Raw genomic sequence first — 24,478 nt, forward strand, 5'->3', positions numbered from 1 at the left:
AACAACATTTATGACACATTAGATTGATAGATAATATGTCATAATGTGCCACAGCAGCAGCCACCATCTCGGGTCCAACAGGTCTACCATGACCCCATTCACACTCCTAATGTTACAGTAAAGAAGACAACACTAAATGTTATCAGACCATCTAGTGTCCTTGAAAAGGGACAACTTCCACACATCAGGTCATAACATGAAGCACCGGTCACAAAACACAAAAACAAAGCTTTGAGTAGTACTTCTTATCCACACACACACACACACACACACACACACACACACACACAAACACAAACACAAACACAAACACAAACACACACACACACACACACACACACACACACACACACACACACACACACACACACACACACACACACACACACACACACACACACACACACACACACACACACACACAACTCCAGCACACGAAGCTGTAAGTGATTTCATATCCAGGTCCTCTTTGCAATGCAGAGAAAACATTTACATTTACTAAATTACTTTGATGAGTTTAAGCGACAGAAACAGACAAACTGTGCTTGAAAAGATAATGTAGAGTTGGTGTATATCTAAAGTAATGTGTGCTATCACATTAAAGTGCTTGGGAATACTGGAAAAAAACATGAGTTGAGCTAGATTTACTTTTAAATAAAGTTACTGTTAACTAAGAAATGATCTTATTACCATTTAGTTACTAAAACAACTGTTATTATATTTAAAAGAAAAGAGGTCAACCCTGTTTTCTTGTGTAGACGTTTAAGATCCAAGCCTTTATGTAAAGACCATCCACTATTAACAGCCCCTAGAAAAGGCACAAGGTGAAGAACAACATGAGGTGTAGCTGAAGTACCGGATACAGTGTATTTCTACTACAACTGGGTTATGAGGTCGTCTCAGCTGGCTGCATCAGGGCTCTGCTGCTCTCCATGCTGCGCTGCTGCTTTCAAGCGTTCCAGGTCCTGCTGCAGTGTGTATTCACTGGGTCCCAGCTGGATGATTTTCCCACTGCCAAGACACTCGTCCCCTTTGTACAGCACGGCAAACTGAGGAAGTGATGGAGAGAGAGTGAAGGGGAAAAAAACTGACATGCACACCAGCGGTAACAGAAGAAAATGAGCTAAGTTTGAAGATGTGACAGCAAGTGGAACGGTAACAGGATATAACACTCAGTAACGCAGGTATGTGATGCGTTACCTGTCCAGGGGTGAGAGCTCTGAGGGGCTGGGAGAGTGAGATCCACACAGAGCCATCCATGTTTAGAGTCACTGTGCACGGGACTGGGGGATAAAACACATCTCTTTAAATAAAAAATAAACAAAAACCTTTATTCTCCGCTCTCTACAGGTCCTGGTGGACAAAAACTCACCAAGGGGCTTTTGATGTATGAATCGGAAGTGACACTCCATCATCTGGTTCCTGACTAGCTCAGGATGTGGGTCACCTGTTATCCAGTGGAAGCGGTCGGTCCGCATTGTGTCCCGGAATAGAGCTGGGTGATTGGTGGTCGGAGCCTGAGCCGCAGAAATTTTAAAAGATGCATTTAAGAAAATGTTCCTTTGTCAGGTGACTGCAAAAGCAAAAATAAATGATATCAACAGGTGTGAAACGATTAATGTTAACAGATTTTCTCACCACAAACACATCTCCGGTAGCGACGTCTTTGTCAACAACAAACCAAGCATTTTTCTGCCCTCCTGTCTTCGCCCTCTGGCCTAGTGTCAGAGTGAACCAGCCTGAAAGAACAGTCAGACAAAATGCAGTTATGAAAGGACTTCAAATTTGCGTTCATAGGGGGAAAACAATAAAGACCTCACTATGTGTTTTTTTGGGTGATTCAACTGTTCCAAACTACTCTAGCTTACCTTTGTGTTTGCCCTTTACAGTCCCGTCCTCAATGGAGACAAAATTCCCCGGTTTAGGTTCGAGATACTGGATGCAAAGAAAATTTGTTTTTCTTTACGCATTATGGTTGATAATATGCAGCAGCACTACATCTAACCCAAATAAAAAGGTTTATCCAATTTGCTAAATATTATAAAGAACAAACAGTCAAACATCTCACCTCCAAAATAAACTTTTCAAAGTTTCTTTTTCCAATAAAGCAGATGCCCATACTCTAGAGAAACAATGACATATCAGCTTGAAAAACTCACTTTTGTGATATAATACAAACATCTATTATTTTTATTACGTTTTTTTTTTTCAGTGCCCACCTCTTTCTTCTTCAGTACGTGGTGAAGCCCAGCCTCAGCAGCAATCTTTTTCACAAATGCTTTAGTGAGACCAGCAAGAGGAAACATAGTTTGTCGTAAGGCATCCTGTGAGATCTGACTAAGGAAGAAGGTTTGGTCCTTTAGCAGATCTGCTGGTTTGTACAACCGCACCGCTGGCAGAAGGACAAGGAAAGATTAACTAATGGGAAAGCCAAAGGTGCTTAGAAAGCCTGAAAATAAAGTATTAAACCAGTTGACAACACTTACGATTTCTGAAGAGCGTGGTGTGAGTGTTGTGATGTGGTGTGAGTTTGTGATGGAAAACATCTTCATCCTCCTGGGATGTCCTGGCGTAGTGACCTGTTGCTATGGCATCGGCTCCTAAACAAGACAGCTTATAAATCCTATTTAATAAGGTGTTTCCACTTGCTTCTATACATAGTCAGATATAATGATTTTAAGTATGATCAAACTATTACACCTACCCAGAGTGTTGATGGCGTACTTGTGGAAATAGTTAAATTTTATATGTTTATTGCATAGTATATCTGGATTTGGAGTCCTGCCCTTCTCGTACTCCTTCAAAAGATAACTGGAAATGAACAGAGCACAGAAGTGACACCAGGAAGAAATAAAAAAAAAACAGATTTGTGTCAGCGATTCAGGACAGACACAAGTACCTGAACACTTCATGCCAGTACTCTTTGACGTAGGACACTTGATGAAATGGGATGTCCAGCGTCTGACACACTCTGTGAGCGTCATCAAAGTCCCTCTCAGAGGTGCAGGTCCCGCTCTCCTCCAGAGAGTCCCAGTTCTTCATAAAGACCCCTGTCACCCTGTAGCCTTCACAGGGAAGTGGAAATACTACTCGACTCAAACGCCTCATTTACAAACATATACTTTATAATAAATTTAATACATTAGTTTCAGATTTTGATACTAGTTGAGCAGTTTCCCTGGCTCAGGTAGGTTTGAAACTGTTATTCCTGACTTTGCTCAGGTTTCCTATTTAATTTTCTCACCTCTTTTCTTCAATAGCAAAGCTGCAACAGAGCTGTCAACGCCGCCTGACACGGCGCACACGACGTGGCGTATACGACTCATGTTTGTAGTTTACTAGCGCTTGAATTATTATGATTTGCTCGAAATTAGGCCAAGTAACCTATATCACACTGACTTACGCGGCCATGTTTGCGGTCCGTGGAAGATACACGTCCGTCTGGAAACACACGCAATTCCGGAACCATTGCGCTGACGGGAGACGAGGACTGGAACGTGATAAACATTACGGAGCTGTTATAGTAAGACTTATCTTATAAAGGTCAGTGGTAAATAAACTAAACTCACAACATATGCTTAGGTTTATAGGTTGTAATAGGTTATATTTATTAGTAGGGCTTCGACGTTTAACGTTGACGTTTAGCGTTAAAAGGGTTTCTCTGTATATCGTTAACTGCCTGCTCTGTTTGTTCTGGTCTGTTTTCTACTTTAATCTTGTTTGCTTTAAAACAGGAACTTTGGAACAGCTGCATTTCTTTACTTTTACTGCAATATTGCTTATTATATTGTATTTTACAGCACAAACATGTTCGCAATAAAATCAAAGTTTTATTGTTTTATTTATCACAAAAAGGGGGACAGGAGAGTGTGTTCCAACTATAGGGGGATCACACTTCTCAGCCTCCCTGGGAAAGTCTATGCCAGGGTACTGGAGAGGAGAATTCGGCCGATAGTCGAACCTCGGATACAGGAGGAACAATGTGGTTTTCGGCCTGGTCGTGGAACGCTGGACCAGCTTTATACCCTCAGCAGGGTGCTTGAGGGTTTGTGGGAGTTTGCCCAACCAGTCTACATGTGCTTTGTGGATCTGGAGAAGGCATTCGACCGCGTCCCTCGTGACATCCTGTGGGGGGTGCTCCGGGAGTATGGAGTCCAGGGCCCTTTGCTAAGGGCTGTTCGGTCTCTGTACAACCGGAGCAGGAGCTTGGTTCGCATTGCCAGCAATAAGTCAGACCTGTTCCCGGTGCATGTTGGACTTCGGCAGGGCTGCCCTTTGTCACCGGTTCTGTTCATTATTTTTATGGACAGAATTTCTAGGCGCAGCCAGGGGCCGGAGGGGGTCTGGTTTGGGGACCACAGGATAGCATCTCTGCTTTTTGCAGCTGAGTGTGAAGCGGCTGGGATGAGAATCAGTTCCTCCAAATCTGAGGCCATGGTTCTCGACCGGAAAAAGGTGGTTTGCTCTCTCCAGGTTGGAGGAGAGTTTAAGTATCTTGGAGTCTTGTTCACGAGTGAGGGAAGGAAGGAGCGTGAGTTTAACAGACGGATCGGTGCGGCGGCTGCAGTAATGCGGTCGGTGTATCGGTCCGTCGTGGTGAAGAGGGAGCTGAGCCGAAAGGCAAAGCTCTCAATTTACCGGTCAGTCTACGTTCCTACCCTCACCTATGGTCATGAGCTTTGGGTCATGACCGAAAGGGCAAGGTCACGGATACAAGCGGCTGAAATGAGCTTCCTCCGCAGGGTGGCTGGGCGCTCCCTTAGAGATAAGGTGAGGAGCTCTGTCACCCGGGAGGAGCTCGGAGTAGAGTCGCTGCTCCTCCACATCGAGAGGAGCCAGTTGAGGTGGCTCGGGCATCTGGTTCGGATGCCTCCTGGACGCCTCCCTGGGGAGGTGTTCCGGGCATGTCCCACCGGTAGGAGGCCCCGAGGAAGACCCAGGACTCGCTGGAGAGACTACGTCTCACGGCTGGCCTGGGAACGTCTTGGGGTCCCACCGGAAGAGCTGGAGGAAGTGTCCGGGGAGAGGGAAGTCTGGAACGCTCTGCTCAGACTGCTGCCCCCGCGACCCGGCCCCGGATAAGCGGATGAAAATGGATGGATGGATGGCTTCACCTGTGTTTAGTCCCTGATATTTGTAGTTTGTTACTAATTAAGCAGCCAATTAAAAATGAATCTGTGCGCTTTTTCTGCAGATGGGTGAGGTTTCTGCAGACGCTGTCACCCTGGATCTGTTAAAAGAAGCCATGGGGACAGTGAGGAGCAGTCCTCTGGGTGTCATCAATACTCCCATGATCCCCTGGTGCCAGACCTCACTGCCACTCAACACCCACTGCAACGTCCTCATCAAACTGGAAAACATGCAGAGGACCGGTTAGAGGAAATTGTTTAATTTCCGTAATGAGCATCGTACCCAGTGAGCGGCTGATTTGCTAACATGCATGTTTTTGATTGGCAGGCTCCTTCAAGATCAGGGGGGTGGCCAATCAGTTTGCCAGGAGACCAGCGGGGGGGCATTTTGTCACCATGTCGGCAGGGAACTATGGAAAGACTTTTGCATTTGCTTTAAAGCACTATAAGTCGAAGGGCAAGGTGGTGATGCCGGAAAGTGCTCCTTTGTCCAGAGCCAATCTCATACAGGTCAGAGGTCACATTAACTCTCATTCAGTTATGATAAAGGCTGCTGTAATGTCTGGCTAAGTATTACAAGTGATAGTTATTCCTGTCCTCAGAGTCTAGGTGCTGAGGTGGAGAGGGTTCCCACCTCCAGTTTGATGGATGTGGTAAATCGCTGTGTTCGAGAAGACAACATGACCTTCCTGCACTCTTATGATGACCTGGATCTAATAGCAGGACATGCCAGGTACTATATTTTATATCTGCAACAACAACATACATCATTTATTAAGGGGAAGAACTGTTTTTTAGTATTCAGTACACCTTTCTACCCTGCCTGGCCTTTTTGTGTGTTCAGTCTTGGTTTGGAGGTGCTTGAAGTGAATCCCGAGCCTGATGTGGTGGTGGTGTGTTGTGGTGGAGGGGGGCTGCTGAGCGGCGTAGCTGCAGCCATCAAACTGTCAGGCTGTGAAACGACCAGGATCTATGGCGTTGAACCAGAGGGAGGTAAAAACTCATCAAAAGAGTTAAATTTGCAAAAGCAGTGCAGACACAGAATTTGATTAGTTTTCTCTTTGATCTTGTTCTTTCTCAGCTTGCACCATGTACAAAAGCTTAAGTGAGAAGAAACCAGTGAGCATGGACAGCAAGAGCATTGCCTCAGGTCTAGCACCACCTTCTGCAGGTAATATAAACAAACTTTTGTAATATTTTTACACCGTCAGCTCCTTTTCATCTGGATAAAGCAGGTTACTGATATAATTCACAATCTACAAACCGAGTTTACAACAAAGATTTGTCAGAGACGTGACACCATGTTGCAGTTACTGTTCTCATTTAAATCTCTTTCAATCTCTTCACATCCCAGGCAGGCTTCCCTATGAGCTGTGCCAGCGTTATGTAGAGGAGATAGTCCTGGTGAGCGACGACGAGATCAAGGCAGCTGTGTCCACTCTCTATAGGTCTGGACTTGTGGTGGAACCATCGGGATCTGCTGCTTTTGCTGCCATTGTTAACAACAAGATACCTGACCTGGAGGGGAAAAACGTTGTGTGCGTCCTCAGTGGAGGGAACATCGGGAAAGATGAGCTCGCCAACTTCCCAGACTGACAGACAACTATATGACCAACTCACTGACAACATGTGGCTATTGGAAGGAATCGTGTGACAGTGTCACAACATATTTGTCATCATGGAAGTAGAAATGAATCTTTATTAATTACTTGTTTAGCATAAACTACAACAGGTATGATAATGAATTTATAGTAATGATCAAAGCAGTAGGTAATAAATTTAAATAAATGTGTAATTTCAAGTATTTTGTTGGTTTATCCTCAGATACAGGAAATAAAAAGCTGCTTTTACATAATTAAATGTTTTTATATTCTTAACAGCTGCAGATGTTATGAACCCAGTTTCACATGGTTGATATCAAAAATATCAATGCTCACCTTCAACTTTCCAAAAAAAAAAAACTGACAAAGAAAAGGTCTAAAGGAAAGAACATGTACATTTCTGTACATGAAAAACCTAAATTTGAAGGCTTGAACTTTCCATGTGGTTGAGTAGTTAACACAACCCCCCCGTTCACAACACCCCTTACAAAAATAAAACATCTTTTTGAAGTAGCTCAGGTTCAGCTTTTACAGTTACATGACATCCTTAGTGGCCATTCTGCACACAACTGCATCCAGAACTGTCCCACACTTTTCCTCCTGGGGAGTGATTTTATACAACTGAAATGAAAACAGAAAGGAGAATAAATTTTCTATCTAAATCTGACTTCATAAATGTTAATGTCAGGTCAACAAACCTATCTCTGTAACTAACTTTAACTTACTTTGTCTTAATAATAGTTATTAACACATACAAACATCTGTACATAATGTATATTGCATGCATATTGCATATGTTCCCTGTATTGGTGGGTTCTATAAACAAGGCAAACACTTGAGTCAAGTAAATCAGCGTCACAAGAAAAATAAAGAACAGGAGGTTGGAACCTTTTTTATCTTTGCAGCATCTGACAGTGAGGAAAGGTCCTCCACTGGAACCTGCTGTCCATCCACCCTGGCTGCAAGGTCTGAAACAAGCTGAGACTCATCTTTGCTGTGGACCAGGACCAGCATCACAGCGTCATCGCCATCTGAGATCCCAAACCTTTTAAAGGCCTCTGAAATCTGTGTTAGCGAAAAAAAACCCCAATATATATCATTGTGGTTCAGAGTTTTTAAAGTGTTATTGAACAGACCAACTGGGCAGTAACAAATTCGTCTTTTGAATAATTCAGGATGTCCATTAGTTAGTAATATAACTTAATCAAAAAGTGGGGACAATATTTCCAGCGACATGCATCATAAATGTTTAGATTATGGTACTCACATTATTTGTAGGCGACAGGTTGAAGATTATTTCAGAGTAGAGACTTTTCGTCTTCATTTTACCTGATTTCTGTAAATGTACAGCCTTATTGGCAGCTACCAGCACTTGGAAATGATTCACCAGCTATAAATCAAAATTAGTGCCTTAGTGTTGCAATTTTTAAATAACTCATTGCTTTAGCTGTTTAGGAAACAACTTACCATCGTGGGGTTGATCAAGGCAGCGTTTAATTTACCCTCCACAGCACTTTGTCTCAACTCAGCGGCATTTTTGACCTCTTTAAAAAGCATCTGGGTCACATTGTTGTCGGGAAACAGCTCCAGCTCGTGTGTTACATGCATGTTGAAAAATATGCGACAAAATACAAGAAAACAACTACTAAACAGCTGAATTAAGGCGCTTCACGTGAAGACTGCTCACAGGGGGGATCAAAAACACTGTAACACCACTTGAGCGGATGTTTCCTCTTTAGAAGAATCTTACACAAAAACAAATAAAAAAGCAATTGTAGCAAGTTAAATATATAAAAAAATACAATCACAGCTTGTAAAAAACAATACTTAAAACTTGTGTACTATTTGTTCCGAGCTATGAAGTATTGAGCACAGCATAGGAACGTTCATGCGCCGGGGCTATTTCCGGAACGGACCGCCAGCTGTCAAAAACTAAACTTCCGTTAATCAATACCGGACATACTTCAGCTACTTTGCTACTGAATTGTGGCTGTTTCGGGTTTAAATAAACAAAGCGAGTCGTTATGAGGCACAGACACTCTTCGAACAACTAGCTGTGGACGGCATTTCGTTTTATATTGGACTCGGCCTTAAAGATGGAGAAATTTGAAGGCTACATCTTCACTGCTCTGTGCAGCATCAACTTTTTCGTCTCCTGCCTGCTGTTCTCCAGAGTCACACGGGAGCAGAGGGAGCCTTACATGGACGAAATATTCCACGTTCCGCAGGCTCAAAAATACTGCAGCGGCAAATTCAACGAGGTAAAGTAGCGGTTCACGGAGAAACTAAAACTGAGAGAGCCCGTCATTGTTTAGCGGATTCATGTTAGCTAACAGCTGAGCTTTAACGTGACATTTGTGTGCTTCCACGCAACCGCCTAATTAGTCCGGGGTAAATTACCTAAAGCAGGATTTAGAGTCAACAAATGTGATCTACAATCACACGTTTCCCATCGAGCAACTGGCTTTTTAATTTGACAATCGCTCTGTAGTAAACAGTTGAGTAGTTCATGCCAGGTCAACCTTCCGTCATGAGTTTGACATTAAACCTGACTGATTCGCTATATCACCATGGTGCTGATTCCTGTGCAGTGGGACCCGATGATCACCACTCTCCCGGGCCTTTACCTCGTCTCTGTGGGAGTCATCAAGCCCGTGGTGTGGCTGGCCGACCTGACAGGCGAGGTGGTGTGCTCCACGGCCATGCTGCGCTTCGTCAACTTGCTCTTCAACTGCGGCAACCTCTACTTGCTCTACCTGCTCATCTGCAAACTGCACGTCAGGGACAAGGTAAGGCTGCCTGATGATGCAGATAGTGACACGTGAGCAACGTTGTTCTCTAATGTCACCTCCTTCCTCTTCCAGACGCGGTCGTCCTCACGGAGAGTCCTCTCCGCGCTGTCGCTGTCCACCTTCCCCGTGCTTTACTTCTTCAACTTCCTCTACTACACAGACGCCGGATCTACTTTCTTCATCCTCTTCACCTACCTCATGACGCTCTACGGCTGCCACAAGGCCTCTGCGCTGCTCGGCGTCTGCTCCATACTCTTTCGCCAAACCAACGTCATCTGGGTGGCGTTCTCCGCCGGCACTCTGGTGGCCGCCAAGATGGACGAGGCCTGGAAGGTGGAGCATGCGAAAAAGAAAGATGAGAAGTTTCCCCCCACGCAGGTCCCGCTATCGTTCTGTGGAGCGAAGAAAATAATGCATTTCACCCTGGAGTTCTTCACCTCACCCAGTCACATCAAATCAGTGCTGCTGGTGGCCTGGCCGTATGCAGTGGTGGGCGCTGGTTTCCTCGTGTTTGTGGTGCTGAATGATGGGATAGTAGTCGGGGACCGGACGAACCACAAAGCCTGCCTCAACTTCCCCCAACTCTTCTACTTCTTCTCCTTCAGCCTCTTCTTCTCCCTTCCTGTCTCACTGTTTTACCACCGCGTGCTCCGCTTCCTGCAGGCTCTAAAGAAGCAGCCCTTCTTCTTCCTTTTCATCACAGGCATCTCCTTGTTCCTAGTGTGGAAGTTCACCTTCGTTCACAAGTACATCCTTGCAGACAACCGCCATTTCCCCTTCTACGTGTGGAAGAGGCTCTTCCAGAGGCACGAGCTGGTGCGCTTCTTTCTCGTCCCAGCGTACATCTTCGCCGGGTGGAATTTCTTGGACTCTTTCAAGTCGCGCTCGCTCTTCTGGAGTCTGGCCTTCCTGGCGTGCCTCCTGGCCGCCACAGTCCCCCAGAAGCTGCTGGAGTTCAGGTACTTCATCGTTCCGTACCTGATGTACCGCCTGCACATGCCCCTCCCGTCCCTCCCTAGACTAATTGTGGAGTTTGTTCTGTACACGGCGGTAAATGCCGTCACGCTCTACATCTTCATCGTGAAGACGTTTGTCTGGCCGGACAGCACAGCCACACAGAGGTTCATGTGGTGAACAGAGTATGTGAGGGAAGACTCGTATTGTATGATATACTTTAAGGTGAAAGGAGAATCAGAAACAGTTGTTGCTACTGTTTAGTTTCTCTTTTACAACAGCTACAAACCTGAACACTGCCACAGAGCTGTACATTTACTGTGAATTAGCTTAGGTGGCCTGGATTTGAGTTTTCCCAGCATGCAGTTACCTGATGGTAAGCATATTTTCTTTGTTTTATAATATCTTCATATTCTGTGAAACCTTTTTCACTCTTGTGTTGCAGATTGGCAGTGGAAGCTAATTTTAATAGGAAAATACATAAGTTATTAGCTTCCAGTTTAGTTGGAGAGAATTGCATTCATAATCCATAAAGATGTCCCCTCAACCCGTTTCCTGTCATATTTTTACGCAGGCAGCAACAATGACTTATTCCTGTGGCGTGTTGGACAAATCACCTGTACTAATCTGACCCATTTTATTTCTTGTATAACAAACTGTACATATGTTTTTTTTTTCTACTTACCTAAACAGGTTTCAGTTGGAACATTTTCAGGGAAGAAACAATCATGTAATTATGAAACTTTCCTAAAGGCTTCTTGCTATTGACCGGGCTGGGTGTGTTTCTTACAATAGATGTAAATACTGTGGTGAGTCCTACAAAAAAGTAGTTGATAGCACAAATGTTCTGTTCAAATGTTTACATGATTTGTAAATATGATTTAAGAGACCAAAAACAACAGAGCCATAAGTAAATAACTGCTTTTAGCCTGTGAAGAACACGTTTCAACAGAAAAACCTTATAATCATGGGGTTAAATTGAAAATAATCATGTGGATTTTTACTCTGGGGAGCAATAAGGATCAGCCAGAGTCAGTTCAGGATTCTGCCAATTTAGAAGTGTGGGCCTGAGTTTCGTCATGAGTTTAATCATAAGGATACGAGGAAAGATTTTGTTTGCGGAGAAGAGGAGAAATTTGCATTTAATTATTTGTGCTGTCTGTAGCTAATTGTTTTACTTCCTGTCCGTCCTGCTGTATGTTGTTCCACGTGTTGTTCAAATCTGTGTGTAAATAAAATGTCTCCTGAAACATAAAACAAATATTTATTCATTTTGTTTTTCAGACACTGGGTGGTGCTGTAATCCCAGATAATGCCTCAAAGATCAAACAATCTTAATTTGTCACAAAAAATTTGAATCTGTGTTAAGACCGATGCACCGATTGAAGGCTTGGATATTACAGAATTAGCAGAGTCGGTCACTCCTCAGCATGTAGTGAGGATGACGCACATACCGACAGCCGCTCTCATCACTTAGGACGAAGGAGACAACTACTGGCTTTCTCTCCATCTAACCCTCGTCACAGGGAGCAGAGAGTGGCAGGCCCACAGGAGAGAAATCAAACTGGGATGATCATATAAATGTTGATGACACAAGAGCAAAGGGTTGAAGTAAGAAGCTGCCTAGAATAGAAAAAATGGCATGTTTAGTAGTTAGTATTCCTCGTCGCCTTCTCTCCTTCTGCCCTGTCATTGATTTTAACTTTGGGGGATGATGAAAACACACATTAGAGTTGTGGCATTTCGAAAATTGCAACCCGTGAGGGCTGCACTGCCATCACTCAGATGTATTTTGGGTCCTGACGCAGCTTTATGATGCAGAACAGCTGATTAAACACTAATTGCATTGAGGACAACTACTAACATGATGCACCCGCCTGTTAACGAAGCGAGAAAGTTTGACCAGACTGGCCTCGTGTTTTAATGACAGGCTGAAAACGGGCTGTGTGTTAAATGTCAAAATAATTATTTTTAAATGTATCAGGGTTTTTTCTTGGCAGTAAAGGCTGGAATGACGGGTTCTGTGTAATCACTCACACAGCAGTGACTTGACTGACGTTTGTAAGGGCTCAAAGTCGAACTTGAACGTCGCTCCATACGATTAAAACCACACGCAAACACAGAGTTCTGATAAAGTCCCATATTTAATTTTCCACATGATCAACTCAATCACGCAATTAATATTTTTTTTCATAAATAATTTACCATCTTGTGTTTTAAGCACCGCTTTAGTGTTTCTTTTATTAAAGCTTGACTTTTTAACAGGTTTATTTCTTGACTCTGAACAGTTGCCAGGCAACCGGCACAGACTCCAAGAAGTTACTGGCAAAGAAACGATCCAGAACATAACCATCTGTAAAATAATCTTTTCCTATCTACAAACAGAATAAACACACCGTGCCAGATAATCAACTCTTCCCCTGGATGCTCCAAACGAACCTGAACGCACCTTGTGATTTAGTGACAAGACATGTACGCACATCTGTAACAAACCTCCATAGGACGTGAAGCGGGAGGTGTTCGGCTCATGACAGGACTGTAGTGATCAATTAGAAGCAGATTCTGGTTTTGGAGCCAAAGGTGAGTCAAAAGCCGTGTGAAAGCGCCCGCTCATGTTCAGCAGCTCCTTTCGTTTTCACAGCATTTCGTGGTCAAGTACCTGACGAATCCTTGGGCAGAGAAAGCACAAATAACCATAGTAAAATGACACGTGTTCTGTCTGGACACAGCGGCTCCAGCAGTCACTGTCTCTAACGTGCCTGCCAGTGCTGATAATTATCCTCCACTGTCACCTGTGCTGGGAGCAGCGGCCTCCTCTGAGTCAGAGCACAACAAAAGGCTCTGCTCGTCATCGCAGGGCTTCTTTGGGACCGACGTGCCTCATGTGCAGCAGTCAGATCCACCTGCACGGCCTCATTCCTTCTGCCTCTGCATGGTCATCCTGCCTCCAGCGTCTTCAGCCCCGCCTGTAACAGTGTTTTGGGTTCATCCTCCTCAACTCAACCACACGCAGCACAGCAAACGCAGCAGCGGCGCGAGTGGGCAAGCGAGTGAACGAGTGGAGTCAGCAGAGCGGCGGTGATGTCAGCGCTGTCAGACGTCCAAGTCCCCGGAGACGCCCCGAGCCCGTCACTGCACATCAGCCTCCTTTACACAAACACACGCGTGTGCACGTCCACGTGTCAACACACACTGACGCATCCGCATTCACAAACACAGTGAATGAAATAAATAAATACAAAGTGCGCACGCATCAGAAACCTTGCAGATCCCCTGAGGATCTATTACCTGCTCTCTCTCTCTCTCTCTCACACACACACACACACACACACACACACACACACACACACACACACACACACACACACACACACCACTAGCTGAGGTGGAAACACGCCCAGGCAGAGTGGGACCACACGTACAAACACTTAGCTGAGATGCATAATACATGGAGCCGTGTTGGGGAGAACAGGAGGTCTCATATGTTCCGCTTGTGGAGACAACGACGAGGTTTCTAGTGTGTGCGTGTGCGCGTGGGTCCGTGCGGGCCCTCAGACTCACTGCCGTTCGTGCACCATAAAGAAGAACAGGCGCATTCCGCGTTTAATAGGGTTCGTTTCCGATGAGCAGCAGCAGAAGAGGATTTTTCCCATCATGCTCCTGTGTGATCGTTTCTTATATTTCTGTCGTTGCTATTGTGATTACATGATGTCATCCTGTACTCGCAATACACAAAAGCACGACTTAATGAGGCTTCTCGACGACTTTTCGACTGCACCTTCAAATGAAGCCCAGCGGGGGCTACAGGATACTGTACTCACGGCTTGTTCATGCTACGTCCCAGTGACTGTAATTAGCTTCACATTTCTTTTAAAAATGTAGCTGTTCTAATGTCAGCCCGCGGCCTGTAATTACCTGGAAAGTCGTATTCTTCTTAAAGCTCCGATGCTGCGCGTGCGACTAGGTGTTAAAAACGTGGCGGGAAAGTCTGTTGGTAATTACACGTCCATCAGTCAGGGAACAGGTTGCGTCATATTTTTTTTTGCAGCGCGGTCGTGAGGAGGCCTCAAAACAATGCGGGCGGGCTGTTAGTTGAAGACGAAACGAAATAAAGTTATGGATAAAATAATAAAGTGTGGAGGAGAGTGAATCGGGAACACGTTGTTTACGCCCCTGCTTTGGGCTAAAATAGAAACCTTTATATCTTACATATGCCACAAGGAAAATATACTACATGCCATGTTTTAGCACCTTTAAAGAAGCAATTACAGCACAGAGGAATAAGCTATTATTATAGCAAAGGTGGGAGTTTAGTGGGCGGAGCGGCCAAAACATGTGTTTTCTTTATTAACGACACGCAGCAATTATGCAAACTGCCCACATTCATGTCACACTTTGAAGCAAACAGTCGGCGAAACGCTCCGTGGTGCGTTTGCGTGCGAGGATCGCGCTCCCGGTGCTACGTTCAGGTCCAGGGAGAAGGCGAATCCACCTGAGTTCCTTCTGTCTCCGAATTTTCTGTTGGCATATTCAAATGAGATCCAACTTTAGCTCCGTCGCCGTGGCAGGTTGCTAAGCTACAAGACTGTGTCAGGAAGTGACAGGCGAACATAATTACGACCCCGGTTTGACAGACGCCGACCACAGTGTTCATTAAGACCTACTGCGGCATCAAGACGTCGCGTCTCCTGGAAGGACAAAAAGGCTCACGCGGACGTTGTCATCAACTAATTACAACATGATCACTGGGTGTTTAAACAATCATCATTTCGTGTTTTACATCGACGGCAGAGCAGTGGTTCTCTTGTATTTTAGCATTTTGAGCTTCAGAGTTTGTTAGAACTAACAGAAAATAAAAATTGTAACATGTTAGTAATTAAAAGCGACCTCCATGCTGCCAATTGCTTGAATTCCTGACCTGATGTTTTGTCACTAATGAGCAGCCCCTCACTGTGTATAGGCTGTGTTGTGTATTGAAATATGTACTCTCTCTCTCTCTCCTCCGCTGTAGCATTAGAGCTGACAGTGATATTAGCACCTTTCCCTCTCTCCGCCCCTCAATCAATCCATGCGTCTCCTCCGCCGGCTTTGAGGCACGCTGGGAAAAATGCAGCTATTTTTAGCAACCGCGGGTTTGCAGGAAAACACAAGTCACCTTTGAATTACAAAGCACCCGGTATCCCACAAGCTCGCCCAAGACCAAGACACACAGATTTTACGGATTGTAAATGGATTAAACCCGCGCCACGTTTGTCGCAGGTTCTGGGATGGAGGTTGACAACAACAATACACTTGCCGCCTCAGGAGACACGTGACTTATTAACGTAAAGGCTGTGAAGGATGCTTTTCTGTTGGCCGTCAGTGACGGGGTCTAAAGAACACGCTGGCGCCCTTTCAGAATAAGAGAAGGCCGATGTGACAGGGCTCAGCTTCAGAACAGTGGGAATGCGGTTCGGGAGGTTGAGACGCTTTCAGCCAAATGTGGAGCCAGAGTAAATCTGTTTTGCAAATATGGACACGTAATAAGGCAAATCCATCATCTGTCCTCTTGTCACACTTAAAAGAGCATTTCGGGAGGGAAAACGGAAGAACCTGACATCTATCTAAAGCATCCAGCGAAGCCCATGATGATTGATTGGCCAAGAAGGACACTGTGGGCGCGCCTGATTACACCTGCCACCATCAGCCTGATTTATTATTTAACACACAGACTGTGGATGTCCTGCTGAAATTGACATAAGACAAGCGTATAATAGAGCGAACAAAATAAAATACCCAAATACAGCCTGGTGCTGCATTCACGTCCAACCCTGCCTCAGAAAATGGATTTGGATCCTAACTCTGTCCAAACCCAGTGAGATGCTTTGCTGAAGACTGAAATCGAGGAAAACAGCTGGTCTGACTCCAGAGAATCCTTGTTCACGGGTGGAGTGAAGAAACAGGTACAATTTGTTAAAGGTGTTTCTTCATCTTCAAGTTTTTCTGTGGCAGAAATGAGCCGAGAAAATCAAGCTGTATCTGACGCTCATCAGCGTCCTCGCCGAGCTCACGGTGTTAATGAAGAACTCCATCAACCCCCGGCCGACACTGTAAACACTCCAACGTTTAGCAGGATTAATAGTTGCTCCTCTAAACAGGTGTTATTTCACAAGACTTTGTGTTGTGTCTGTGTGGTTTAACATGTGCTTGTCTCTTGAGAGTCAAGGGAGAAAAATACAAACACTAGAGATGTAAAGACTCAGACTCAGCCTAAATGTGTTTAATATGAATATTTATTTAAAAATCCATAGTTCAAATACAGAAATAGTAATCTATTATATGTATTATCAGACAATCAGCACTTCAACCATGCTTTCTTAGATTAACCACGGTTTCAAAAAGTACAAGATCCTTTTTTCGTTTTTATCATAATTGTACCTGTGCAAAGAAAACACACTAGAAAGCAATAGAAACACTGACACAGAATAGTTAAACCATTACCTCCTTTAAACGGTTTGTTTTCTCAAGAAGGCATCGCACAATTCCGAGAGAGTCAGTGAAAGATTTAAGGCCATTTTGTACAGGTCACCATCATATCGAGTTTCATATTTCAAAATACGCAGTTTTCAACAAAAGGAACTGGTGCATCCTTTGTAAAACTGTACATGCAAACGTAGTGCACGTTAAGAAGATATGACGAGAATACAATATAGTATTTGGATAGCTTCAGTAAACAAAGATCGTATGCGTGTTAACACCTCACGCTGTCTATTAAAACACTTGGCACAAGGTGCCGCTGAAGGACACACACACACACACACACACACACACACACACACACACACACACACACACACACACACACACACACACACACACACACACACACACACACACACACACACACACACACACACACACACACACACACACACACACTCATGGCTTTATGGAGCTGGGTGAGTTCAGTCCACTGTGAAACATGCAGCGTACGTGTGCTTTTCTGCAGCCGGTGCAGAGCGAGGCAACATTACTGGCTGTGCATGATTCACTATGTGCATATGCAAGCACACAGGAGCAAAAACTCTTAGAACCACATGACACAACACTGTTGGAGGATTCAGTGCTTTACCTGCAGTTCACCAAGATCACTCACTGATCCAATTTTAGCAACTTATCTGACTTGATCTTGGACTTTTAAACCTGATCCAATGCACTATATGTAGATGTATTTATGTAGACATGAATAAACATTAATTGCATTTGGAATTTTATAAATATTCTAGAGCTCAACCCTCCAGTTCTTCCTTATTCATATTGAAGTAACTTCCCTCTAACAGAAGGGTTGCATGAAAATTGTCACCAAAGATTAACATCAAGAACGTGGCTAAACCCACAGAGAAAAAAAAAAATCTCCTCCCTTCCAATCAAGGAAAGCTGTGGGGGAAAGCGACCTCTGACCCCCCGCGGAGCTGGATCGCTAACGGTTTTGAAGCGTGCTAGTGTTGCAGTACATGAGCTGAGGCAGTAACGAGCCTTGATTTTGACCCCGCGGCTCCGAGCGCGGCGGGGCGTCTGCAGGCCGGCGCCTCTTAGGCAAACGCAACTAATTGGCTTTGGGCTACGACAGATCGTAACAAGAACGAAGAGGAAAAGGAGTTATGCTTGTTTTGCAGCAGGTAAACTTTGCTGCAGCAGAATTCTACTAAGGGGCTCAGATTTTGATATGCGGATATATCATCATAAGAACAGCATCGTCACAAGTTGGACTGTTTGTATGACATGGAAGCAAAGTCAGTGAAAGATGAGGTGATGGTGGTTACTAATCATGGCTCTGCAGCCACTGAGCCACTGTCTGCTTGGACTCGCTGCAGAAGCGGACTGACAAGTATGAAAACGTCAGGTTCTCTATCAACAAACCGTTTCACACATTAACGCATCACTCACTCCGTGAAACACACACTCATCACAGCATAAGTCCTCTCTTCACGTGATTGGCACATTTGTACACATCATAAAACAAATATATATGAATATATATATGTATATATAAAAGCTATTTCAGAATCTAAAGGTGCCATAGAAAACACACACCGACACAATTAAAATGGAATTTAAAAAAAAGACAACGTTGGGAAAAATCTGTTTTTCTCTGCATTTTTGACCACTGGGCTCTTTTGCTCAAACAGCGTTTTTTTTTCTTGTTTGAGAGCAGCTGCTGTCGTTTCAAACACGGGGCGAGGCATGAGGGCGTCGGACGACACGATGGGACGAAAGCCCTGGGTGTGTGGGCATCGTATTGCCAAGGCAGTTTAGAGGAGACGAAGACAGCGCGAGAGAAAGAGAGAGAGAGAGAGAGAGAGACAGAAAGAGAGAGCGAGACAGAGAGAGAGAGAGAGAAAGAGAGAGTTTGAAGCCATGTTTCCATTCAACAGTCAGCAAGTAAGTGACCCAGGGTGGGACTGGGTCATGTGGCCACGTACATATGAATGTACGCATTTATTGAGGAAGGAAACTATTTCATGTTCATTAGACTTTCAGGATACTGTGAATAGCAACCGAACATTTTAATCCATACATTATGGAATTTCCTGAATAATTTGGACACAAAAGGTTCATAGCTACCGAGGTCGGTCTAAAATGGGCCAGATCTGCTTGTGGTGATTATCAATATTCACTGAGGTTGCATGTAAATAAATCCTGCCTTTTTTTAAGTGAAACACGGGCAAAATAAGGAATGGACATAACAGCTGGACGGAAACACAGCTGGGAGAAATGACAGAAGCATCAACAAAAGTACAGGAGAGTGAGAAACAGTCCAGAAACAGAACAGCTTTAGAGCGAGAGAGAGACAGACGGACGGAGAGACTCCTCGGACCTGAGAGCAGCGCAGACGGACAAACGGGGCAAATGAGCGTCAGACACTCGGATGGGCAGAAGAGGTAGTGCAGGGCCACTATATGCATGCACTTGACTGAGGCTACACTCATGCAAAAGGTTAATACAAAACACCAGAATACAGTACGGTACGGTTCATAACGGTACGGTACGGTACAGAAGGGCTACCAGGACCTGCACTGCTGCTGCCTGACACGATGCCAGGAGAGAGAGAGAGAGAGAGAGAGAGAGAGAGAGAGAGAGAGAGAGAGAGAGAGAGAGACTCTTACAAGCTTCGTACTGAAACTATGTGTATATAAAAGTATTAACAGTAGAAATCCTTGTCAGCGTTTACTGTAAACAGTGAGCGAGCTGGAGAGAAACAGAGAGAGAAAGAGAAAGTTACATTTGTCCACTTATTTACAAGAGAAATTTGCGTCATTGACGATCAAGTGATTCCTTTGTTTTGTCTGGAGACATTCAAACTTCTGTCTGCCATTAAATTTCTCTTTCATTTCTTCCTACATCAGGCGAGATCATTTCACGCTTCAATCCAGACTCTCAAAACTCTCTTCAGGTTTCCTTTTAAAAATAAAAAAAAAATTAAAAATCCAGACAGCAACAGGAATGCTTGACAGTGGAAGTAAACAGACTCTCATTGGCTTCTCCTGTCTTTAAAAGCAACACCCTCCCGGTCCGGTCCGGTCCGGATCCCGGCCCGGCATGCAGCTTCCTGAACACGAGAAAGACCACTGTGATCCACGACGACGAGGCATGGAGGGCGGCCTTAAGGAAATGGAAGTATTCATCGCATCGCATCGCATCAGCTGATCCAACCCCACCACCCCTCCCCGGGCTCCGCCGTCCTACTGGCCCGCTGCTCATATCTGGGTTTGGATGGGCTGGCCCGGCGGCGTGTAGGGAGGCGGCGCCGGCGACGGCTTGATCCCGCGGGTCCTCATGTAGGAGAGGAACTGATCGGGGATCTCGGCCAGGACGTCTTTGGCGAGCCGGGCCATGCTCAGGATGTGGTTCCCGGTCCGATCGATGTAGTCCCTGAACGGAACAAACTGAGAGGGAGGACAGGGAGGTTATCAGTAAGCGAGTGGTGTATTGGTGCCATCCTCACTCCAAAGTAACAGCAATTACAGGTGTGGGGGCAAGGGAAGGAACCATGGGTGCAATAAGAGGACTGGAGATCTACAGGGCCGTATGGAACTTAATGAGTGAGGAGACAGTTAGTCTCACAGAGGAAGAGGGGCAGAGGACCAAGGTTGAAACTTGAAACTGGAGGAGAACAATAAAAACTGAAACTTGTGAAAATAGATGATTTGGTGCTGCTGGAGTGTGAAGCCCCGGTTTATGCTTTCAAACAGTAGAACCACAATAACAGTGCTAGTTCGTATTAGATAGCTAGTAGTGCTAGAATCCAAAACAAAGATGAAAGTGTTATTTTCAATAGTGAAAATTAAAATAAAGACATCTGAATTCAAGCTGATATTATCTTTTTTCCCACCTGACTACCACATATTATAATAACAGAGCAGCTCAGCATTTCGCTTAGTTAGTAGACATGTATTAAGTTAGGTCCAATTGGAGCTGAGAGGCTTCCTTCATCATTCCGCTGGTAACAGGAGCCTGTGGCCAGAGCTGGTGACGGTTCACCTTGCTCCAGCTCAGCTTTACGCCGTCTCCAGGTCTCTTCTGCATATAGCACCATGGGTGCAGTAGGTGTGTGCGCTGCAGCTCGTTAAAAAGTCAGCTAACGAGCGCCCCAAGTCGCCCACGTGGGCTGAGGGAGGATGCGAGGAGGCGAGATGAAACAATGGTGATGCACGTAAAGGGCACGGAGGAGGGAAACGCGACCGAACCCGGGATCACTACGAGTGTATGCATTTCTGCTCTTTGCTCTAATGCAATGCACACGCTGAATCCAAGAATATAATGATGCTTACGCCTCAGAACCTCTGGTAGGTAAGTAAAAGACAGTAGCAGTCTCTGTAATGATCCATGAGGCTGCATATGTCTGATTCTCTCTAGCTTGAACATCTACAGTGTCCTAGGCTGTAGGGATCAGCAGCGAGGCTTGTACATCCATGAATAAACTGATTGCTGTGGACCTCAACAGGGGCTTTAATGTGTTCCGCAGCAAGAATTGTGTTGCGAGCTTAAAGGTCTTTAGGTCAGAGTTCAAATTACACGTGTTGTCTGGGGGTGAGCTGCCGCAGCCAGTTGTCTACAATCAATAATAGGACTTGAACAGACATACAGTATGAAGGATAACAAGCACCAGCTTCTGTCTGCAAGGATGAATTCATTCAGGCATCGCTTTTTTCCTGGTGATTCTCAAATCAGCATCACATTAAAATTCATCAGCTTCATCAAAAAGGGATAAAAACTAAAAGCTGTGAGAGGGAAGGATCTCAGTGGGTAGTGCAGACCGAAGCTAATTCATATTCTCCATGTGATTTCGGTCCTGATTACTGTAAAACGCTTTACATCAAGACGAGGCGAGACCGAGTCCCGCAAAGGAAGGAAGTAACGCATACAGTACCTGCACGATGTCCCTCTCAGCGAATCGGCCCCTGGATGAGATCCTCACTTCGTCGCCGTCCAGCTCGACCATGGCTGATTAGAAACAAACAAACAAAAATGTTGCCGTCCAGTTCCAGCAAAGGCCACAAACTCACTCCAAAGAAAGTTCACCCACCATCAAATTCTGCAGGTCCCACCCCGACAATGATGATTGACATCGGCAGACAAGAGGCCTGCGAGGAAGGAAAGCAGTGATCAATATTTCATATCTGACGTCTTGATGTTGTGTAAGTGTGTGTGTGTATGTGAATTATGGATGTGTTGCTTTCTTCGTCTCCACTGTAGATCTCTACTGCCCTTTGAACAAAAAGCCTCCTCTCCTCCCCATATGTTTTTTTTAAAGTCCCCCATATGGATCGCCGCCTTCGCAGAAATGGATGTTGTTTACTGTTCACTTCGTTTGCATTCTACGCGGGGCCCCGGCGGCGCGTGCCGCGACTTGACAGTGATGGAGATGGCGGACGGAGGGTGGAATGACGCGCTGTCAAAGCCGAGAGTGGCACCGCAGCCACAGGAAAAAAAAAAAAAAAAAAACAACAACAGCAGCAGCGAAGGCTCCACGTCATGACTGCATTAGCACAGCAGTGAAAAACTGATTTGCAGAAATTAGGAAAAAATATGTGCCACAATTTTCAAACAATTAAGATGCTAATTCAATTGTGCTGCATTTATCTGGTAGATTAGCTTTGTTTATTTGTACGGATTTCTGTGTGGAGTAATTTAAGTCTCATTATGTTTATGAGCTGACAACGACCCACCAAACAGCGTAATGAAGAAATATTGTCAAAGGCAAATTTCTCCCAGGATAAAAGACAGTAATGATGATAAAGATTTACCAGACACGTGTATTAATTTATGGCATAAACAGTGAATGCTCTGCATGGGAATTCTCTCTCTCTCTCTCTCTCGCACCCCCTTACATTGACAATAGACTCCTTGGTCTGGGCCATGTCAGAAATGACGCCATCTGTGATGATGAGGAGCACAAAGTACTGGGAGCCGTCCTTCACCGAAGCCGCGTACCTGCACAAAAAGAGACACAATCACGCTTAAAAATCAGGAACGCGATCATTTTCTTCAGTAAGTATTTTGGTTCTTTGTTTTACGCGCCTCCCTCCCTGGAGGATCCTGACCTGTCGAGTAATACGCCGCACATCCCACACTCAGTGCTGCTTTCACTCTGACCCCCGCGCTCCCGCCTGAGTCGTAAACATGCTGTTACTGATATCGACACGCTACGTTTAACCTTTCTGCACCTCCAGGTCAAGGCTATGTTTACGTCTGTCTCCTGCCAGGAACAACTGATCTTTAAGTGTCTCTCATTGCAGAGGATCACAACATAGAGGAGAAAGATGGAAGCTGTCTTCAACGAGCTATTGTCACTTGCTTATATGTTTTTTGGCATTTATGCAACTAATGAAAATGATGATTCATTGATTATTGAGTTGAGAGCTGACAGTAGCCAGAAGCAGATCCACTTGCTTTAAGTCCAGACGTCTGTGTTTAGTTAAAACAAATTAGATCAAAACATGTTAATTAGAATCTTCACAGAGTTTTTTGAAATACGGGGAAAAAAAAAAACCTTTTTTCCGCTAATCCGAGTTATGAAGATCGTCTCTCAGTTCTGCAGCAGCTCCGTGTTTAATGTGGAGACATGATAGTGGTATCGGACTTCTCATCGAGCCCCGGGGGAAGCAAGCGCGCATGCATAGCCTCTAAAAGGCTGATATAGAGCTTTAAAAAGAGGGAACGAGGACGTGAGTTGAGAAGTAAACGTTTAAGTCGGGGAAACTAAAAGTTTGATGGGAAACAGGTGGACGGGAAAAGGAGGTGAGGTGTGGGAGGAACTCTTCCTCAATACTGTCTTGGCCTTTTCGCGTTCGACTATGAAGTTTTACCCATTTGCATTCTAAATATGTGAAGTAATCTGATGAGAGGCTTCAGTTGATCTCTTTAATTACATACTTGCATGAATAGTTCCTTAATGTCTTTTTTTGTTTCCAACTTGAGGAGGCTGTCTAGCTCTCTCCTCTGCATAAATTATGCTCTCACGCGGCTACAGACACAAACAAACATGCAATCAGCTGTCAGGTAGTCTCTCTGTTTGTCCCTCTCTCTCTCTCTCTCTCGCGCGAGCTCGTTAGTTACCTGGAAACAGAGCTCGTTACAGAAGACCTGAGAACACATGTTTAGCGTCAATCACATTGAGGAGAGTGTGTTCCTTCACACGTGCGCCAATGATTGGACCTTCTATAAGCAGTGAGCGAGTGCTACCTGGCCACGTGGTTGATGACGGGGGAGAAGTTGGTGGGTCCGTAGAGCTGGACCGACTTCAGACTCTGGTAGTAGGCCTCCATGACGCCATCGATGCCAGCACAGTACGGGTTCTGGGGATTCCCATTCTACGGAAGGAAAAGAATCATTGTCAACACAATAACTAAAGACTATTTATACAGTACATCTACGTACAGTATGAATGAACTATATGGACTCAGGCAAATTCAACCAGTTAGTCTCAAATAATAAGCCTCAATTCATTTATTCACTTAAT

The 24,478-nt window shown here is 44.8% G+C and overlaps 5 protein-coding genes and 1 long non-coding RNA gene across 9 annotated transcripts in view; 2 read left to right on the top strand and 4 right to left on the bottom strand.

The window, feature by feature from the left end:
- Nucleotides 1-285: 285 nt before the first annotated feature.
- Nucleotides 286-3,468, bottom strand: trmu (tRNA 5-methylaminomethyl-2-thiouridylate methyltransferase). 3 transcript variants are annotated; one of them, XM_029163926.3, is made up of 11 exons: nt 3,404-3,468; nt 2,900-3,065; nt 2,705-2,811; nt 2,487-2,600; nt 2,220-2,392; nt 2,069-2,122; nt 1,869-1,935; nt 1,639-1,739; nt 1,373-1,517; nt 1,201-1,283; nt 286-1,049 (listed from the first exon to the last, which is right to left on the bottom strand). In XM_029163926.3, the coding sequence occupies exons 2-11, from the start codon at nt 3,040-3,042 to the stop codon at nt 900-902; spliced, it is 1,137 nt and encodes a 378-aa protein (XP_029019759.1). In that variant the 5' UTR covers nt 3,043-3,065; nt 3,404-3,468; the 3' UTR covers nt 286-899. The 3 variants fall into 3 exon arrangements, with proteins under 3 accessions (XP_029019759.1, XP_029019758.1, XP_029019757.1); XM_029163925.3 differs by having other exon boundaries at nt 2,900-3,058; nt 3,404-3,460; XM_029163924.3 differs by having other exon boundaries at nt 3,245-3,460.
- Nucleotides 3,425-7,103, top strand: srr (serine racemase). Its single transcript, XM_029163928.2, has 7 exons — nt 3,425-3,543; nt 5,195-5,372; nt 5,458-5,639; nt 5,732-5,862; nt 5,974-6,122; nt 6,211-6,300; nt 6,484-7,103. Exons 2-7 carry the CDS (start codon nt 5,195-5,197, stop codon nt 6,723-6,725), a joined length of 972 nt encoding a protein of 323 aa, XP_029019761.1. The 5' UTR covers nt 3,425-3,543; the 3' UTR covers nt 6,726-7,103.
- On the bottom strand, nt 6,809-8,522 carry tprkb (Tp53rk binding protein). Its single transcript, XM_029163929.3, has 4 exons — nt 8,198-8,522; nt 7,998-8,120; nt 7,619-7,795; nt 6,809-7,351 (listed from the first exon to the last, which is right to left on the bottom strand). The coding sequence occupies exons 1-4, from the start codon at nt 8,336-8,338 to the stop codon at nt 7,265-7,267; spliced, it is 528 nt and encodes a 175-aa protein (XP_029019762.1). The 5' UTR covers nt 8,339-8,522; the 3' UTR covers nt 6,809-7,264.
- Nucleotides 8,523-8,644: 122 nt separating this feature from the next.
- Nucleotides 8,645-11,736, top strand: alg10 (ALG10 alpha-1,2-mannosyltransferase). Its single transcript, XM_029163923.3, has 3 exons — nt 8,645-8,991; nt 9,322-9,519; nt 9,595-11,736. Exons 1-3 carry the CDS (start codon nt 8,827-8,829, stop codon nt 10,654-10,656), a joined length of 1,425 nt encoding a protein of 474 aa, XP_029019756.1. The 5' UTR covers nt 8,645-8,826; the 3' UTR covers nt 10,657-11,736.
- A 35-nt stretch (nt 11,737-11,771) lies between these two features.
- Nucleotides 11,772-15,766, bottom strand: LOC114863086 (uncharacterized). 2 transcript variants are annotated; one of them, XR_008695472.1, is made up of 5 exons: nt 15,141-15,759; nt 14,392-14,994; nt 13,269-13,442; nt 12,970-13,145; nt 11,772-12,099 (listed from the first exon to the last, which is right to left on the bottom strand). It is a non-coding gene; the product is annotated as an uncharacterized LOC114863086 (long non-coding RNA). The 2 variants fall into 2 exon arrangements; XR_003787105.3 differs by lacking the exon at nt 11,772-12,099 and having other exon boundaries at nt 12,570-13,145; nt 15,141-15,766.
- Nucleotides 15,767-18,233: 2,467 nt separating this feature from the next.
- The window catches only part of LOC114862138 (copine-8), a 40,530-nt gene continuing 34,285 nt past the window's right edge, over nt 18,234-24,478 (bottom strand). The window contains exons 16-20 of the mRNA XM_029162135.3: nt 24,202-24,329; nt 22,848-22,950; nt 22,043-22,100; nt 21,887-21,960; nt 18,234-20,402 (exon numbers count right to left, since the gene is read on the bottom strand). Coding sequence (XP_029017968.1) covers nt 20,214-20,402; nt 21,887-21,960; nt 22,043-22,100; nt 22,848-22,950; nt 24,202-24,329 — 552 coding nt within the window. The 3' untranslated portion in view covers nt 18,234-20,213. The remainder of the gene's footprint in view (nt 20,403-21,886; nt 21,961-22,042; nt 22,101-22,847; nt 22,951-24,201; nt 24,330-24,478) is intronic.

The sequence above is a fragment of the Betta splendens genome, chromosome 9 (assembly GCF_900634795.4).
Source record: "Betta splendens chromosome 9, fBetSpl5.4, whole genome shotgun sequence".
Lineage (NCBI taxonomy): Eukaryota > Metazoa > Chordata > Actinopteri > Anabantiformes > Osphronemidae > Betta > Betta splendens.